The 18,982-nt window shown below is 44.1% G+C and overlaps 1 protein-coding gene across 2 annotated transcripts; it reads right to left on the bottom strand.

Annotated features, from left to right (window-relative positions):
• Positions 1 to 1,484: 1,484 nt before the first annotated feature.
• On the bottom strand, positions 1,485 to 17,027 carry LOC119457332 (vitamin D 25-hydroxylase-like). 2 transcript variants are annotated; one of them, XM_037718958.2, is made up of 6 exons: positions 16,922 to 17,027; positions 12,148 to 12,452; positions 8,999 to 9,114; positions 4,629 to 4,887; positions 3,724 to 3,914; positions 1,485 to 1,706 (listed from the first exon to the last, which is right to left on the bottom strand). In XM_037718958.2, exons 1-6 carry the CDS (start codon positions 16,976 to 16,978, stop codon positions 1,528 to 1,530), a joined length of 1,107 nt encoding a protein of 368 aa, XP_037574886.1. In that variant the 5' UTR covers positions 16,979 to 17,027; the 3' UTR covers positions 1,485 to 1,527. The 2 variants fall into 2 exon arrangements, with proteins under 2 accessions (XP_037574886.1, XP_049527195.1); XM_049671238.1 differs by lacking the exon at positions 16,922 to 17,027 and having other exon boundaries at positions 1,487 to 1,706; positions 8,999 to 9,127; positions 12,148 to 12,296.
• Positions 17,028 to 18,982: the final 1,955 nt, after the last annotated feature.

Here is an 18,982-nt window from a genome sequence, read left to right on the forward strand (position 1 = left end):
TTGAAAATTGCGAAGGTGGTTCCCATCTTTAAATCCGGCCCCAGAAACTCCCCTCTTAATGATCGACCCATATCCCTTACAAGTAGTTTTTGCAAATTGTTAGAGGGTGTAGCTTTTACGAATCTGGCCAGCTATCTAGTGTCTAACTCATAGTTCACTACAGCACAGCATAGTTAACGAAAATCATATTCCTGCGAAACTCAACTAGCATCTTTCACGCATCAGCTGCATCGCATCCTGGATCGCTCATTCTGCTCTTCTTGGATTTTAATAAAATATTTGATAAAGTATGCCATAATCTACTACGTTTGAAACTAAGCTTGCTAAACATCGATTCTAACCTTCTAAAATAGAGCATTTCCTTACTAACCATTTCCACTTCGTTACAGCTAACGGTCGCAACTCTCCACTCACTGAAGTTCAATGAGGTGTTCCTCAAGGCTGTGTGCTGGGACCACTATTATTTCAAAATAAGTAAATAGATAAATATTCAAATAAATAAACTGTACGACGCGCACCACACGGGATAAAATCCCACTGTTTAGCACAGGCTGTACCAGTTCCTGTTTACATGCCGTTCCACACCATGTTCCCTGACGGGTAGGACACCGGCAGAGAGCTTCCTGTAGGGCACCGCGCACACGTCTCAGCATTTTGCACCCAGAATTAGCCAAGCGACCAGAGCCCATTCTAGCCCAACATCAAGGAAAAGGACACAAAAAACGTGGAGGGTGTTTTGCTCAGTACACATTGTTCTTTTGAGAGAAATCCGACCTGGTGACCCACGTTGGTTAGACGGAACGACTGCTGGTCGTGTCAGCATGGCAACATATCTAGTCAGTGTGCGAGGCCGGGAACGATTCATGCATGCAGACGACATGGTTGTCAATACATGTCCTCTTCCTCTACCCGGAACAGTACTTATGCTTGGCGCAAACCCTATGCAGCCCGGTCCAGCAGCACCTGAAGACCTCGATGAGAGCCAGACAGAGGTCCAGGAGGACATACCAGAAGCTAAGTCAACATCGGACTCAACTACCGCTGAAGGCTCTTCAGAGCCTCTAGCATGCCGGGCCACGACGATACGACGCCAACCTAAAACATACGGATATGGAAAAAAAGAAATCTAGCGTAGCTTGCACTGGAGGCGCAATGCTAATAAGACAGCGGAGCTGGTGGGCACCTAGCTGGTCCTGGTTTTTGGGCTTGGCTGCGCACTACCAAGTCATCCCCAGCATTTTCCGGAATTTATTGATTACTGCTCGATTATAGATTAGCTATTGATTGGCTATGGATCGGTTATCGATGAATAACTAAGCTTAAGTAGTCCCAACTATGCTTAGCTAGACTTAGGCAGGCTCAGCTTCGCTAGTTAACAGCGGTAAGTAGTTGACAGGGTAGTTTTGCCGAACTTTAACTTGTGGGCAAATACTGTTGAGATGATGTCTTAGGAAAAATCTACGCTCATACAAGAGAATATGTGCAAATAAATTGCAAGCTGTCAAGCAGAAATGTTTTGGTTTCAGTTTAGTGACGTGGTAGGAACCGAAACTTCACATGTTTCAAATGTTGTAAGGTGAGGCCTGGATCATTTAGGTCCTGCTGCAGTGGCTGGTCTAGGACGATTTGGAATTTTTGAAGAACAAATGTCACCAGTAGAAATAATTCCATTGAGGCGAAAGTCTTCCCGGGACACGACCTGCGCCCTGAAAATATATAATCAGCAATATTGAACATAAAATGGGATAGAGAAGGCAAAAGATGGAAAGAAAGTGCGCTGCCGTTTGATTAAGGGAACATTTTAGTGAATAGCGCACCCACGTGCGCAACGATGTAAGCAACGTTTTTACACCTGAACTCATTACACCTGAACTGAACACCTGAATTCATAGGCAGGAGTATCAAACTAGTTAGAATCTGTGAGAGTAAATTGCGGAGTTCGTGGGCTAAATTCCGTCGTAGTAGTGATAAAATGCAGCACTACCACTAGTTTGGTGAGTTGACTCTTGCAAGTCTGAGTTTTATCACTGAAGTGAAACATATTCCGTGCATCTAAATAGCAAGCGTCGGGCCAAGCAAAAGAAAAAGTAGCAGTGAACTTTTGGTAAGGCTGATTCTCAACGCTCTGAAGTGCGGCCACAAAATATTAGACTTTTATTTTTGTGCTAGCCAAAGCAAGTGATAAGCCTTAGCCAGTATGCTGTAATAATAATGCACATGGCCCAACATCAGCATGCTGTGGCGCATGAACATTTATGAAATGTGAGGGAGAACCACGTTTCCGTGGAGCAGAAAATTGACAAATTATATAATATGAACTGATGATTTTAAGATGTCTAACAATAATTTTGGTGCTGGTTTATCGACATGTCGGTCATTCATTGTATAGCGTTATTAGTGTTGCAGCAATATTTACAACAGAAAACGCTATAAGAAGCCACCATATTGTACCCATGGTTTGCTGGGTCTTTACAGGTGTACTCTGTAAAAAACATGGCATAAGTTCAGAAATCTCCTTCCTTGTGGCAATATTTAGGTTCGGCCAATTGCATTTACTATTAGGACTGTCACTATGATATTTGGTCAGCTGTATTTTATTAGGATGCGCGGTACCTAAGCTGCTATTAGCGAATATGCCTCGCATTTACCAGCATTTTCTTCTAAAGCTACTTCAAATCCTTTATTATATGAACCCACCCAAGCAGCTCCAGGTATTTCTTCATCTGCCACACCTGGAGCACCATGCCGAGCGTGTTGCCATGCAAACTTTTCCAGATGTCAATAAACGTTCTCTTTGTATTCGCTAGTGACAACAGGCAAGTAATCTCTCTTCTAAGCTCCTACATAAACCCAATCTTTGATGCGCTCCTGCAAGTGAGTATACTGTGACAGCTGCACCTAATCATTCGTTGAGCAGACAGTCAGTGAATGATGCGATGCAGCTGAGACGCGTCACATTCGCATAGCAGGCTGAATAAGTAATTTGCTTTGTCCTGGCAATTTGCTTGAAAAGAAGAAAAAAACACATGCAACTTATGATCATATATTGCTAAGAATGAACAAAGAATAACGGGAGAACCACAACATTCAGTCACTTGATATTTCACTTCTATTTATGGCTATTCACGAGTTGGGTCGCGATAATCATGAATAGCTCTTACCCACCTTGGAGCACATTGCCACCATGGAGTGTTTTGCAGCTGGACTCTTGGTACACTATCTTTAATTTCTTATCGTCTTTCAGCCACTATGCCAAAACGTAAAGTTTTCCGCATTCACAGATGACAGGAATGTTAATTCACAGAAAGTTCAAGGAAGCAGGCATCCTTTCTTAGAAGTACTCAGTTTATAGACCATTGCTCGATTTGGTGACCGCTAGAATAAGAACATGGATAGTGTATCTCATGGTGGCAGGCAGCCTATCACCACGGACGCGTAGCAACTAGTGCGATGAAATCATTATGAGACTATATTCTATCAGATAAAATCGAGAGCTAGAAGTCGAGATAAGATAAATATTGCTGGCACAAGCCGTTCGAGGCCCCCTAAAGTAACAACATTTCTAGGCAGGAGTGACAACTGAAGGCTATTACGGGAGGTAACAACCTCCGTCAGCTCCCATCGATGGCTTCATTCAAGGATATTTTTCAAAGAAATAAAGAAGTAAACTGTCTCTTGTAGCATATTCTTCTGGTATTACGAGGAACAAGTTAGTTAACATACCAACTGAAAATGGGATCAGATGCCGAGGTATTTCCTGTAGGATTGATCCGTCTTCGTTCAGAAATCTACCCGGGTCAAACCTATGGGGCTCCGTCCAGTACGTGGGGTCATTGTGTGCAGCCCAAATATTGAAAATAATGACAGTGCCCTTGGGTATAATGATGTCATCCTCCACGATGTCGTCGCTTGCTCTGATGAAAAGGGAAACGAAGATATATATGTAGTATATGAAGAACAAACAACGAGGCCGCAGTTTTTTCAGGCTCACCAGAGTTGTGCTGAAATACAGGCAGAGTTTTAGCGCTTCTTAGCACTTCAATAGCCGTAAAGTGCACACTGCAGGAATGAACGTTCTTCGCATTACGCGTATTGCGTACCATAGACGAACAAACAGGCAAGCTCTGCTTCTACACGCAATATATTTATTTACTATTTTATGAGTGTCTACTGTTATATTGAATTAATATATGACAATGTGCAAAATCGATAAGTTTGGCACCTGCAGATATTACGCGGGTTGGAATTTTGCGTCTTCCTTATGCTTTCTATTCGACTTGTTGGTAAGAAGCGATAACGAGTCGTACCCCGTTTTTCTAATCTAAGAAAAGTGTTCATAAACTAAATCTTCATTTCGTACCTCAACTTCCAATTTGGTTGTCATTGGCATAATTTCTTATGCCAGCTGAGCTTGAAGTGTTGTTTTGGTTGCCCGACTTAATGACAATTCAAAGACGGATTTAAACGACTTGATGACAATTCAAAGACGGATTTAATAAAAACGACGTGTACGAAGCGTTGCATCCAGCCTCGCCCATGTAGCAAAATTTGTCGCACCTGAGAAACGGATAGCTTAGTGGTTTATTGCTTAATATAACACATTTAAATGTCGTACTCTAAGCGCTTACTCTCTGGCCACTCCCAGGGGTGTTCCGGTTTTCCAGCGTCCCATCTCCCACAGGCAAGCCTGGGTGTACGGCATTCGCTTCCTGTCTTCCCAAGTCGGCTCCCTCTGCTGACCAACCACTTCGTCGATTTCTTGCTGCACACGAGCCTGTATGGTGTCCCGGTTTACGGCGAAATTCAGAAAGTGCCAGTACATGGTTGTAGTCGTGCTGAACGAGCCCGCCATGATTATGTCTTTCACGTTTCCGACAAGGTAGCGGTCTGTAATGCAAACACAGTCCACTAATTAAATGAATGGAACGGTCGTGTATCTGCAGGGTGTCCCAACTATCATGCATCAAAATTTAGAAACATGCAAATGCCACGTAGCTGGACGTATACAATTCTAAACATACATTGCGGGTAATATATTGACCCTCCATCTTTTTTATCTTTATCTACTTACAGTCATTGCCGCAGTCTCCTTCAGCGTGTGACCCTCTCGAATAAAGAATTAAACTAGCGACATTCATCAAGTAGTGGACGTGAATTTTATTGCATTCGACCTCTACTACATTAATCTTCACTAGAAAAATTCTTGGGGCCGCCACTAACTCCACCTTTCCGCCACTATAGACTACGGACAACGCTCTGAACCTTCCGGACTCACAATCTGTCCGCAACTGGCGGCTCCCTCTTGGACCGTGGGAGAGCTCACGGTATCTACAGCGTTGCTTACCTTCCCAGTAATTGCAGTTAATAACCCCAAATCAATAGGTCGGCATGGCTCGCTTCTTGGTCAATCCTATCGTTGATTACACACTTGGGTCATTCTACGCGTGCTAGTTGGGCATTGTGTGAATGAAGTTTCAATGAAGTATTGCTCTTGAAAAAAATATTTGGCAATGAAATTATTTGGCTTCAAGCATTCTGCGAAGAAGCAAAAATTGGTTAAGGGTGACATTTTCTTTGCCAAGTGTGCAACTATGTACATAGACAAATTGTATTTTACGATACTCAACAGCCGTTCTTACATGGGACATTACTTCAGAGCACATTCATGAATTTTGCGCGGTTAATTTGCTCAGCAAAAAATTTACAAATTGTATTTTCAAACATTTTTCGCTTAAACATTATAACGCTTCACTCACAGTATTTCACTTCTTTTTTCGTTGTTATGGTTTATACTAAATATGTTGGACTGCGAAATCATGTACTTATCCAGAAAATTACTTCTCCATTCGGCAAATTGTCACTTTTTGACGATCTTCTTAGCTAATCATTTAGACCTACTAGATAAAGATATGTGAGACAGCTTGTTATACGGGCCATTTTTTCAGCTTATGATCTAAAAGTGTTAACTTGAGTAAATTTTAGAGCGCAGCTCTTAAGCGCCCGTTAATGAGTTGAACGTCGGCGTCTCTTGGCGTAACCAAGCGAACGAGCACAGCGAAACATGAAAGAGCGAATGCGGAGCGCAGCGGGGCATGACAGACGGCCAAGGCGAACAGAGTGCGAGGAGGAAAACACAGGAGGAGAGTATGGCGAGAGGATAAGAAGGAAAGCGGAGTGCTGCACCAGACGTGCTCCACGGCGTCAACCAGGCACGCTGCGAGCCCATCCACCGATACCATATATGGAAACAAAGCGCTGGCATGAGCTGCGGACCCACCGCGCATGCGCTATTTTGCCTGCACCACCTAGGTACGAGATGCCGTAAGCGACTCTGCTGATTATCAGGGCATGTAATAATGTGATCATGTCTTGCTCTTTCAGGCCATGCTGTCGTTTCCAGCTTAATAATGGCGGTCAGACCGGCACCGTCCTTATGGAAAGTGAGGCCGAGGATGCAGAGTACGTCCACCTTGGGGATGTTGACTCCGCGCAGGGTCAATTTTGTTTCCAGGTGTCTCCTGGGGAGGCCACCCTCTCGACCTCTTTTTGAAGATTAGGAGCTCCGACTTTACCGGGGCGCATGAACGACCGCAGCGGTGTAGATTACGTTCGGTCCTGTCGATGCCTTCCTGCATGGCGTCTTGTTCGCCCGCCGATCCCGTGTGCACGTCCACACGGTCAGGTCGTCTGCGTACATTGCGTGACGGATACCTCTTATGTTCTCCAAAAGGTGCGGCAATACCCTCATCGCTATATTGAACAGCAACGGGGAGATCACGGACCTCGGGTGGGTTCGTTTCAGCGGTATTTGGATCTTATCGGCCCTCAGGTTCCCCAATCCTATGGTCGCCGTTCTACCTGTCAGGAAGTCCCGGACGTAGTTGTACGTCCGCCGTCCGCAGTTCGTATGTTGTCGGCTGTTTAGCACTGCTTCGTGTGAGACGTTGTCGAATGGCCCCTTCCCGTCGAGTGGGAGAAAATATTTTTAAATGCACAACCAATCTGACCGGTATGCACTGGTGAACTGTTCTCTGAAAAACACCTAATCACCGCTGGATATTTTTCTAGGACGCATATGCACTATGTATATTTCCCAAGCGAACGCGTGCTGTGTTACTTGGCGTCGGTATAAAGGCATCATAAAAGGTTTATGTTCGTCTGGTCACCACTTCTAGTTTTGCAGGCTCGGGATTGTCAGGTGGGTGAACAGGGCATAGATGTGAGCTTTTGCAATATCAGATAGTGGCTAAGGTAGGGTTATTCTTGCCGATGCGGAGGCAGAATACTCAGACAGCCATTTTTTCTCTGCTGCTTCACAGCAGAACGAAAACCGCGCTTGACCAGGCCCATGGACTCTCACAGCAGACTGTAGCCTATAAACTGGAAATTTGACATTTGTGTCCTACGCCAAGGTTGGCGTGGAGTGCCAATAATTCAAGTTGTTGCATAACTCGTCATCTCCTGATCTGCAGTACTTACAAAACAATGATTCAGCGCCGTCAGCAACATCTCGTATCTAATAACTATCGGGTCCTGACGACGATTTTGAAGCAGTGACGGTTTACTTTCATCACACAAATGTATTATGGTAAAACGTAGTTGCGGGATCTTCAACAATCAAACATCGTAAATGGATATTTTACTGCTATATACCGTGCGTAAAAAAGCATGCGCCATATTTTACGCATAAGAGTGCAAAAGCCCGGCAAGAACTCAATTGTGGCCCGCACGTGTTTTGTAGTGAAGACACAGTTCCGCAATGCCTACCAGTGATATTGTTTGTGGAATTCATAAATTTATTTCACTCGAAGAAACATTTTTAGATCACAAGCTGAAATGTTGGTCCAAACATATATTTATCTAGAGGGCCTTAACGCCTAATCTAAGTCTAAAAATTGTAAAAAAGGGAGTTTCTGGCAAATCGGAAGTATTTTTTACAAAAAATTACTTCAGTTTTTTCTTTAGGACAATTTTTACCACAAATTAAAGCTACAACAAAAAACGTAACATTTTTGTGGCTAAAACATGATTGATGTTTATAGAAAATTTGCCCAAAGCGCACATTTTTCTTTTTATTCAGCCAAACAAACCCGGGAAGTTCATAAACGTTTCGTCTATGATGGCAACTGAAATTACCACGCCAGTAGAATATTCTAAAACAAGATTTCTTATTATAACTACTTTCATACATGAGTTTAAATAATTGAACTCCGACCAGCATTCTCCTTTTCACGTAAACTTCCAACAGGGCGGGTTTACATAAGGCAAAGCAGTTTTGAATACTTTTGTCAAACCACATCAACACAGTAGCTAACTAGCCCAATTCCTTTTAAATCAAATCAGCGACGGTCGTTTATGGGGTCTGAGACGCGACACGTGGAATATTCTGCTCATTGAATAAACTTTTATTGTAATTATTGGAATATTAGCGTTCACAATACTCTCTACTACACCAGTTGATCGAGAGGAAACATTGCAGCTCGCGTGCTGCAAATTTTCCCAGGAAAGCAATGAAGAGGCTCAAAGTAAGGTGTCAAAGCTGTGAAGCTGAGGATGGCAACCTGTTAGAATACTCACTGTGTGCTAATGAAACATTTCGTTATGCAGTTGAGTACTTTTATGCCTATTGATCGAGTTCTATGATGGTTTTTATATACTTTTCCTGCAAAAAATATCACAAATAATCTTACATCTTCGATTGAATAGCGTTTCTTATCACCATCCTAACCGACAGACTCTCCGTTCTAGCCTATTTTGCTCTTATGAGAAGCAGTTACAGTGTCACCACATAACTTTTACGTAGTTTCCCAGCAACTTTTTAATCTGGAGTCGAGGTCACTGATTTCGCGTATTCGACAAGCGTTGCCGCCCGTCTCAAGTCTAATGAAGGACCAATTGAACAATTGACTCCAATGCGCATAATAAATAGGAGCAGAAGTGAAGGCGGATTAAGTTGAACTATGACGTACATCGAAGTGCTAAACCTTCAGCAACTCACATTGTAACGTTGGATCCGGCTCGCCTTTGGCCTGTTCAATCTTCTCGGTGTACTGAGCAATGAAATCACGCTTGGAGTCCTCCATCGACCGGGGTCTGTATTTTTCAATCTGTTCCCTTGAATCAAAATCTGATGTCAGAATGGGAGTGAGAGATGAAAATACACTGCGGGGTAAAGGTTGGCTAAAACAAGGTAAGGTAACTCATAAAGCCTCTCAGAGGCACTTCGCTCTAGTTCATCCAACTTTTATTCCTTCCATGAAGGTAAGTATTTTCTGCAGCCAGTTCATCTACGTAACAAATATTTGTGTCTTCACTTCAGTCATGCCTTCCTCCTTTCGCGTGGGAGACTGAGTCGCCAGTTCCCCTTGCGCCCGGTCGCAAGATACGCATTTGGTGCCGCAGCTAAACGTCGTCTCCCCTCCCTCCGATCCCCCCACGGCCTTTCGCACAACGGAACACGTCGCGTTTGCTCACCGCCGTGCGTGCGCTCTCCATGAAAGCGCGCGGGGGATGCGCGCTTTCACTCGCACATACAGATACGGCGCACTGCGACGATTTTATTGTCCGTTGGACTTTATAGCCTGACGCGACGGCGATGGCAAAAATGCGCTTGGGGTGTCCATATAATTGCTATCGCAATAATGAAAGTCAAACATGAAGTACGTATTTGCCACCGCAAACGCTAGTCAATGCGTAGCGGGATCTAACACCTATTCCCTGAATCTTTTACAACACTATTTTGAAGAAGTGCAATGGCGTCACGTTGCAAGCAGTGGCCTCTACAACTACTGTCATTCATCCATTTATTCTACGCAATGAGGTAACGAGAAGGGTAGAAAATCCCACCGTCTTCGGAATTCACGGACAACAAGAATTGCAAGAACATTACATAATCAAACGACATATGCGCTGATGAGCAAGATAAAATACCTTTAATACTTTGAAAATAAGTTTTAATGCTAATTTTAGCCAGGATCGAGCTTTTTAAAGCATTAAACTTTCTTCGTCGTGCGGATTTCTTAGAACTCCTTTGCAAAGTGAATTCTACATGACAGACCACACTAAACTTGGACGAGGGAAGAGGCGAGCGAAGCTCCAACTTGTACGCCGATTAGACTTTGTTGCTCACTTCAAGTTATCCAATAATTTGCCGCTTTCTGCTCTTGGCTTATCAACCACATTATATTCAAATGGAAGTGCACACCTGCGGACGTATACGCCATTGTCTCAAGGAGCCAACCATCGTGCTGTGTCAGCAACGTCAAACTTTGGCTTCCTGTTTCGAGGTGGCTCATTTATCTACGCTGTATTTCAGGTGCCACGTAGGTTCTCCGTACGCTTGAGGTAAATGGACACTCCAGTAGATTTATAGGAAAAATGAACAGTTTGTATATAAGATAATTATCATTGCGTTAAACAGTGTATTGTGCTTGTTTTTCACCACAGAAGCACTTTTTCTTGAGATGCGCGGAGAACTTTCGAGCAGGCGTATACATATAGCTATCTGCACTACACATGCAGATGTGGGAGCAACCGGCCTTCTTTTCTATGAAATTGAAGATGAAATATTCATTATATCTAATATATATCTAATATATATTAATCCTGCAACAAATATACACATTCACCTGCATCATTCCTGCTTAATTACATATGCTTGCAAACCTACTTGCGGGTAACTTCACAGCTCTTATTGCACTCTCCAGCCGGAGCTTCAGTGGCAAGCAGGTTTGGCTCCGAAATCAAACAGCGTAATTGCTTTTTTTTTCTTTGGAAGACCGTAAACATTGCTCTGAAGTGAATAACGACGAGTTTCACTGGAACATGCCATGGCTTCAGTTAGAAGTTTTTCAGTCCTTCCTTACAGGACAAATTGTATTGCAGTAAACACATGCATCTATGGAAAGCCTGTCTTTCCTTCAGGGGCGTATTTCCTGCCTGCGGACACTACAACAATTGCCAGAGCCGTATCGTCGTCTTTTCTGCAAGAAGCGGGCGGCCGACAATAAAATGTAACAAAGCCGCTTAAGATATACTAAGCTTAGGGCAGGAAAGTAAGTCACTAAAAAAAGGCAAACATCAGTGTTTGTGTAACCACAAATCTCGAAATCGGGGGCCAAGAGTAAACGTCAATGACACCGCCCCGTGAATGCAGCCCAAGCTTTCTAGACAGCTGTGAAGAGATTTATGCCTGATTGTTCACTTCTCAACGAACACGAAACAATGGCGAAACAAAGAAGTTCGTGGCTGTTTTAATAAAATGAATGGTACAGTCATGAGACGAAACAAGGGTGGCAACTGTAAAATAAGCAGTCGAATTATAGCATAGAACTATTCACTGTTCTGGTTATTGATGAGGCATTGTGAGCGGGAAAAATACAGTAAAGAAATGAAGGCAAGCCTTATGTGCGGTCCAGCTCTCACCTCTTTCATATATTCACTACTAAACGTTTTCTCTGTTTCTATCTGTCTCTCGCTTTTTTTTGCTGCATTTTTCCGGCTCAGCGAAACGTTCGCTGTGCCGTTGAAGTTAGCTAGAGCACATAAAACACTCAGCACTGCAAAAATTGAAGCCTGTCTTTTGTACAAATACAGGTTTATCAGATCACAGAAACACGTTCTTCGGTGAGACAGAAAAAAAAAACGAGCTACGAGTGTGCACGCGACTGTTACTGCTGACAAACCTGCCGTCATTCATTCGCCGTTTAGTTTCCAGTAAATAAGCTTTTTATGAATCTATAGCTTATTAAATAAAACTTACCTGATGAATGATTCGTACCCATTCATTAGTTGGCATGTTTTCATTAGTTGGCAATATATTCACTACTAAACGTTTTCTCTGTTTCCATCTGTCTCTCGCTTTTTTTTTGCTGCATTTTTCTGGCTCAGCGAAACGTTCGCTGTGCCGTTGAAGTTAGCTAGAGCACATAAAACACTCAGCACTGCAAAAATTGAAGCCTGTCTTTTGTACAAATACAGGTTTATCAGATCACAGAAACACGTTCTTCGGTGAGACAGAAAAAAAAAAAACGAGCTACGAGTGTGCACGCGACTGTTACTGCTGACAAACCTGCCAACATTCATTCGCCGTTTAGTTTCCAGTAAATAAGCTTTTTATGAATCTATAGCTTATTAAATAAAACTTACCTGATGAATGATTCGTACCCATTCATTAGTTGGCATGTTTTCCTTATCCTAGTGAAAGGGACGCGCTCTAGCAGGTTTCGTAGCCACCGTGGCGTGGACTCGAAGAGTGGGGCCTTGAGCATTGTAGCGCCTATTATCTCGAGGTGTTCGGTGAACTGCTGCCATACAGCGTCTTCGTCGGGTAGTCCCGACGGGAAGAAAAAATGCGCAACATTGCCGACTGCGCAGTTCATGATGAGGCTGCGTACTGACAATGATTCTCCAAGGGTTTCTCCCAACTGCTTGGCAAGGCGGCGGAAGAGCATCTGCCAAGGAAATGGGACAGGGTGACGTTGCAGCTCAGCTGGGGAACAGAGAAGAGTCAGTAGGATGTCCGTGCTTTCAAAAATTGCCGAAAGTATATTGGTTCTTCTCTAACGTCCTATTTGATGTGCACGAGCACAGGAATATATTTCCGGATAACGTTAAGAGTCAATACCGTTTGATAACCCACACGGTGAATTTATGGCTTTCCGCAAACATACAAATTGTGTTTTTGAAGCTTTCACAATGGTGCGTAGTAGAGAATTGTCACCTTCGCAAATAATTCTGGGGCTGAATTCTCAACGCTATTTTTTCTTTCGTACGACGGAATCCTCGATATAGCTAATATTACGAGCGCTCGTTATAATGGCCCTAACGCACTTTGGGGGTAAGTCATGACCCGGGTGATATCATAAGCAACAAAAATGTAATCTAGGACATGAAAAAAGAGAGGTAATAAATCTAATAAAATAGTTTAATAGAGCTGTACGCTTTGCATAAACAGATAGAATGTTAACATTACCTAATAATATTATTAATGATTCTAAAGCCTAAGTTATAGTAAGTGGTCGGGGTAAAGGATAAGTTACAATTTCATTATCATTAAAAATTAATATTATTTTGTATTTTGCCTTTTTAGCACCTTACACCATACCCATGAGGGCTTGTTAATGTTGACTTTGACGTCTTTCTCTCCCCGTTGCGCACTGCCACTACTCATGGTCACACGTCTATGCAACCGCATACCAGCACCGCAATTCACTAGTATCTCCGCATAGGAATATTTTTCGCGTATAAATGTTTTTGCAAAGACTGGCGCAGCACTCTTCGCTGCAAGGCTATTCAAAGCGCATTATCACTCCTAATTTGTCATATAATCCCTCGTACTCTTTCATGATGTTTTCTTATATTGAATTACACCAAACGTAATTTTCCTTGCCACAGTGTGTAAGCGCGACTAAACGAGGACGTTGAAAAAAAAAAAACAGATACGCCGAGACAGCACTTGGAAAGAAACACTCACATAGACGGAGAATCTATCAGGGATTCTAACCAGCTAACCCGCTAACGCGTTCTAACCAAGTAATTTTCCGGATTTATTCGTAAATCATACCGGACTCTGAAATTGCAGCATCAATTTAGCGTATAATCTATTTACTCGTGGGCACAGAGAATCCGCTGTAGGGCTGTAACGGCCTAGAGGCGCCCGTCTAGTGTGTCTTGCAACAGAGATGGACAGCAATTTAAAATGGCAGCGACATAATGTCGTAAAATATGTCTGAACTAGGCTATTTGGGACGGGGAAAGTAGGCAGCATAGCGCACAGGCACGGCATATAGTTAAAAAGACAGCGAGATGCGCGTTGAATGAACGCGAGACGTTGAATTGTGCTTTTAGTGCGGCAGCAGTTATAAGCTAATTCTATGTTTACTGTGCTTCTACGTCTGAGATTTGCGTCACGCCGGCGCCCAAACCATCATGATCTGACCAAATTTTCCTACTCAATTAAAGCCCACTATATGGTGAACAGAAGCATGAGTTTGACCGTCACAACTACTACGTGATATTTTAGGCCTGAAGCAGCTGTAATCTGCAGGAGCGAACAAGCATACTACTGAGATACGGCGCTAAATTAGTGCTTGTAAATTTGTGCGGGGTTTTGCTTGCCATAGGAACCATATAGTGTGGTTTCGGGCATGTATTTTTAAATCCACAGCCGGGGATTCGGTAGTGGACGAATAAAATGCTGCGTGCATTGTGAGGGGATTCCTCCTGAGAATAAAGTGGATGTGCGCTGTAGCAACAGACTCCCCTCACAGTAAATAAGTACCAATGCTGAGGGCACTGCTGAAGAAGACTCATGATGTTTCTTTGTCTGGTAAAAACTTTACGTAACTTATTGGCTGTGATGATAGACTCTTTGAAACAAATAAGCAGTTTTCGTTTAGGCTCATCAATTTCGGTGTTACCTGTTCCAGTTCCCTCCTCTTTTCTAGCACTGCATAGTGTCATTAAAACTAGCTATCCATATGAGACTGCTGCCGCATGTCAGTAACTGAACGGATCCACTCATAGAATGCTTGACTTTCGAGTGTATCTTGATTGAAATTTTCCCCGCTGGTCTCACTATTAAGTTAATTGCACCTATACTCATTTCAGCAATGGTAATAAACTGGGCATGTAGGCTCTGGTACAGACGAAACAATTTACAGGCAGATCAAGACACGAATGAAGAGGTTGGAAATTTCGCCAATGTTAGGTTCTTCCTGTATTGTAGTGTGTATTGCCAATAACACGCAGTGTCATACTAAAGTTGGCGGAACGTAGATACGGACATGAGACGGTAATTTTTATACAATACCTTGAAGAGCTTCTGGGATACATTTCACAGCGGAGAAAAGTACGAAACGGCAGTGATCATGCAATCGTTTACCGCAGTATAACATTATAATTTATGACACGTATTCACAAAACATCTTTTATGAAACATGCTTCGTCAGTAGCAGGCATTGCAGTACTTGTCTTTTATTAGGACGACCTGCGTTATGTAGACAAAAATGCTGAGGCGAAGGCTCATTGCGGATGGCACCTATTGCTTCATAATCCCATACCTTGAAATTTTTGAACTCTTGCAGGACTTATAAAAATCTCGCCATTTCGAAGTGGCACTTCTTACCAAGGCTGTCCTGTTCAATTGGTGGCACCCCAATAATGTGATCGCCTTCGACAACGTTACCTATTTGTCTTCTACCTATTTTAAGTCTACTGCAGGACCAGCGCATCACCTAGTCATGTTCAATTTATGGTGTTTTAAGTCAACCAACACCAAGCGATGCTTTAAATGTAGTTGTAGGGACCGTTCTCTACCAACTGTTGAATGGTTCTTGAATACCCCTTTTTTCTTTCTTTTTTTAAGGAAAGCGGCGGCAGCCCGAAAAATGTTAGACGAATCGTGCAGGGCTGATTGCAGGAGTGGAACAAAAACAGTTTGTAATACACTTACAGCATAGCACGCCTGGTTCTGCTTGTATGATTATATAAGACTGTTGTATCTGGTTGTTGATGCTGCTCTTGTAACTGCATATACCGTGATTGTGTGAAAAAAAGTTGCTTGAAACTGAACCTCTGTTCTGTATGTTTATTTTTTGTCCTTGTTTGTTCATCCGGTAAGAGAGGTGCCATTGAAGAGGAATTTCCGCTGGGTACTAAAACGCGACGACTAGCGTAAATCCTGACACCTTCATATGCGATAGTCGCCGCATTGATCAGATGTTTTTTTTTCTTTAGGGAAGGCAATAATGGCATGTGGCAACAAAATAAGAAATAGGCATGAACTTGTATGCACACGTGGGACCGTCTACCTGTCGTAAAAATAAAGTAAGCATTAAGTTAGAATACGTACGTATGCAAAAGTCAGCTATAGATCCTGTAATGACGCAAAATTTTGAACATGTGGAATACTAAGATAAGCATTCAATTTGTCTATTTACACTATGTGTAAAACCGAAATAATTTATAGGAGAAAACTGTTTATACTCAGTACCATGCTCTGAATGTACACAGCAAGAACTATTGTGTCAGACAGGTAGTTCATATTCGATCGGTGACGCCTGAAATAAACATGAGGCTACGCCAGCCCTAAATGGGAATTGAGCACGTAGAGACGTGAGCAGCCTTGTCTACAACGCGGGAACGGTGGCTTGCGGGGCTCTCCAGAGCCAACCAGCGACGTCTAACGCTAGCTGCTGGGTCCGACGTCTAACGGTATGTGTTGGGCACGTTTGGGCCCAGCAACTACCGTTAGAGGTCACTTGATGGCTTCGGAGAGCCCCGGAAGCGGCCGTTCCCGCGTTCTAGACAAGGCTGCTCACGTCTGTACGTAGGACTGCCTGTATGAGCAGAAAAACTGTCTTTCAGTGCTTACCTGCACCTGGGTCATGCGGATAATAAGCATTTGTAATTGAAAACTACCTTGAACAAAAAAATCAATTAATGAATGCGAGAAAGACTAACGTTGCACAGAGTGGTGTAGTTGAGACGATAAAGGTGCATCTGAAATGTACGATCTCTTACGCTATAGGGATGCAGTAAGTGAGCAGAAATTTGGTAACAGCCGCTAGGGCTTCATGTGAAGCAATAGGACCAAATGTATGGAGCCGTATTGCCAAAACGATTGTGTAACTGAGAAATATTCCAAAAGTATGCCAAGTGGGCATGATCATTTGAGTGATTGGTTAATTACGTAGGAGAGGAAAAGTGCTTAAGGATTCGCACCCTGGTATCAGAAAGTTTCTCCATAGACCTGATCTAATAAATCTAGCAGTATTGCAGTCTTTAAAACACAAAGGTAGTTAACTTTTAAGCCTTTTACAACAACTATACGCTCATTGTGCGCGCAGACAGTAGAAAATATATCTACAAAGGTTGCCTAATGTAAATAACATAATCATTTTCAAATGTTGTTTCTTACCATCATATGGTCCTCTATCTGGGTCTTCGCAAATCCTAGGTCATGCAGCATACTCATGCAAAATTTCTTATTCGTTTTCCAAACATCTCCGTTTTGGGTCCCCAATCCTGAAAAAATATATATTATCGAGGCTACATAAAGGTATGAAACAAAAACGTTATTCCCAAGTTCCGTTGTGTCGGAACTTCTTGATAACATATGAGTGTCCTATAGTGTTTGAACAGATGACATAATTTTCACTTTTCTGCAGGAGGAATTCACGTGAGAGAGCAGTCTCTTTCTCTTAGCACCGATAGTAAAGCCGGGACAGACACCTGCCGTGCATACCCACCGCTGACAAGAACTTGTATTCCTCCCCAGAAGAATTCGGTCATTTATTCGCACTCTTATATGTTTTTATTGCGATAGCAATTATATGGATTGCTAGCAATTATATGGGTATGATAGCGTGGGGACGCGCGCTATCACGGAGAGTGAACGCACGGCGGAAAGCAAACGCGACCGTCGCGTGAAAGGCCGTGGGGTATGGAAGGGAGGGCGGCGGGGCGACGCCGTGCTGCGGCACCAAATGCGTATCTTGCAACCGAGCGCAAGGGAAACTGGCCACTCAATCTCCCAAGCGAAAGCAAGAAAGCGGGAAGGCAGCGCGGGAGGGAGGGGGGGCAGCTTCTACTCTGCAAACAACTGCACCTGTACTTTGCCCGGCTGTGGCGGTCGCCCGCACAGTCTATTAAAGGGCCCCTAAACCACCCAGAGGTCGAAATTTAGTAGTGGTGTTGCAGTTGCTACCGAGTCTACAACGAAAACGTAGCCGCGAGAATTTTTCGAAATGGTGCCGTAATAGCGGAGTTACACGCGTTTGATGATCGAAAAACGGCCCTCGCTCGTTTCGCTCTTTCCTTCGCTACTCTCCTCGTCGGCTGGTGTCCCCTCCTCGCCGAGTGATGCTCGAAATGTCACGTGACATACGTCATCGCCAACGCGCTTTTCAAAACACTGCCTACTTCCGGTTAAGGCACGTCCACGCTAGCCATTCGACTGTAGCCATGCTAGCGGCACATATACGGACGGCGAAACGGCCTTCAGTGCTGTAGAACGTCTGCCGCGCGAGAGGTGTCCAAAGTAGACGGCAGTTCGGCCGGCGCCCCGCCCGCTGCACGATCAACGGGCCAATCGACGACCGCGAAGCTGCGCGCCTCCGTCACCGGCAACGAAAAGCATCGGCCGTAGCTCAGCTGCAGTGCACGGCTACTGACGGGAGACGACCAGCTCGGCTGTGCTCGCATCGCAGCCGACGGCGCCGCTAATATGAGCGTATTTTTCTTCTTTGTGTAGAATTATTGCGAAGAGTAATAACAACGATAAGAAAATATTGCGGCTTGTGAGCGTCGGTAATTAATTTCGAAGCGCCGTCCAGCTTTAGCTTTGAAGGGAACCAGAAAAGGCCTAGCGACGATATCGGCGCCGTCGAGCGATCAGCGGCGGTGAGGCTGCCGCACAAATGAGTCCCGGTCTCATCCTCTCTACGTACGACAAGGAAATCTCGCCGCTCGCGAGCAAACCGTTGTCGAACGGCGGCCCGCGAATGGCAAACGGCGTGCGGCGAGTTAGCGTGCCGGTAACGTGGACGTGGACTCGGCGCTTCTCGGCTACCCGCTGTTGCTGCGGTGCCGGCCCGTGTTATGCGAAGCGTGCCGCTGTAGACCCTGTGTTGCGCGCACGTCTGGAAAGGCCAACACTGTCGCACTCTGTTCGCGCAGCTAATCATACCGCTAAGCATTACTGTGTTGGAACGCGAGCGATTTGGCACTTGCGTTGCGGGCTGTAACTATTGATTCGCAAGCGCGCACAAGCGAGCAACACGACAAGGAAGAGCAGAAAGCGCGCATACCTGCTAGCAGACAAACTGGAAGTCGTGGACATCGTTTCCGCAGTTTACATCACCAGATTCCCCCTGTTGACGTCGTGACGACCGCTGGCGATACCGGAAAGGCCACGAGGAGGAGGACGGCATTGTTTTTTTTTTTTTGATGTTGTGGCGCACCCGCTTGTCCATGCTTA

The sequence above is a fragment of the Dermacentor silvarum genome, chromosome 7, assembly GCF_013339745.2.
Source record: "Dermacentor silvarum isolate Dsil-2018 chromosome 7, BIME_Dsil_1.4, whole genome shotgun sequence".
NCBI classification, from domain to species: domain Eukaryota; kingdom Metazoa; phylum Arthropoda; class Arachnida; order Ixodida; family Ixodidae; genus Dermacentor; species Dermacentor silvarum.

Bases quoted from the DNA above. Each gene is read 5' to 3' on its own strand.
- LOC119457332 (XM_037718958.2), bottom strand. From the start codon at position 16,978: ATGAGTATGCTGCATGACCTAGGATTTGCGAAGACCCAGATAGAGGAC. The intron at 9,115-12,147 runs GTAAGTTTTATT...TTTTGATTCAAG, and splicing joins GGGTACGAATCATTCATCAG to GGAACAGATTGAAAAATACA. The intron at 4,888-8,998 runs GTGAGTTGCTGA...TTTGCATTACAG, and splicing joins GCCGGATCCAACGTTACAAT to ACCGCTACCTTGTCGGAAAC.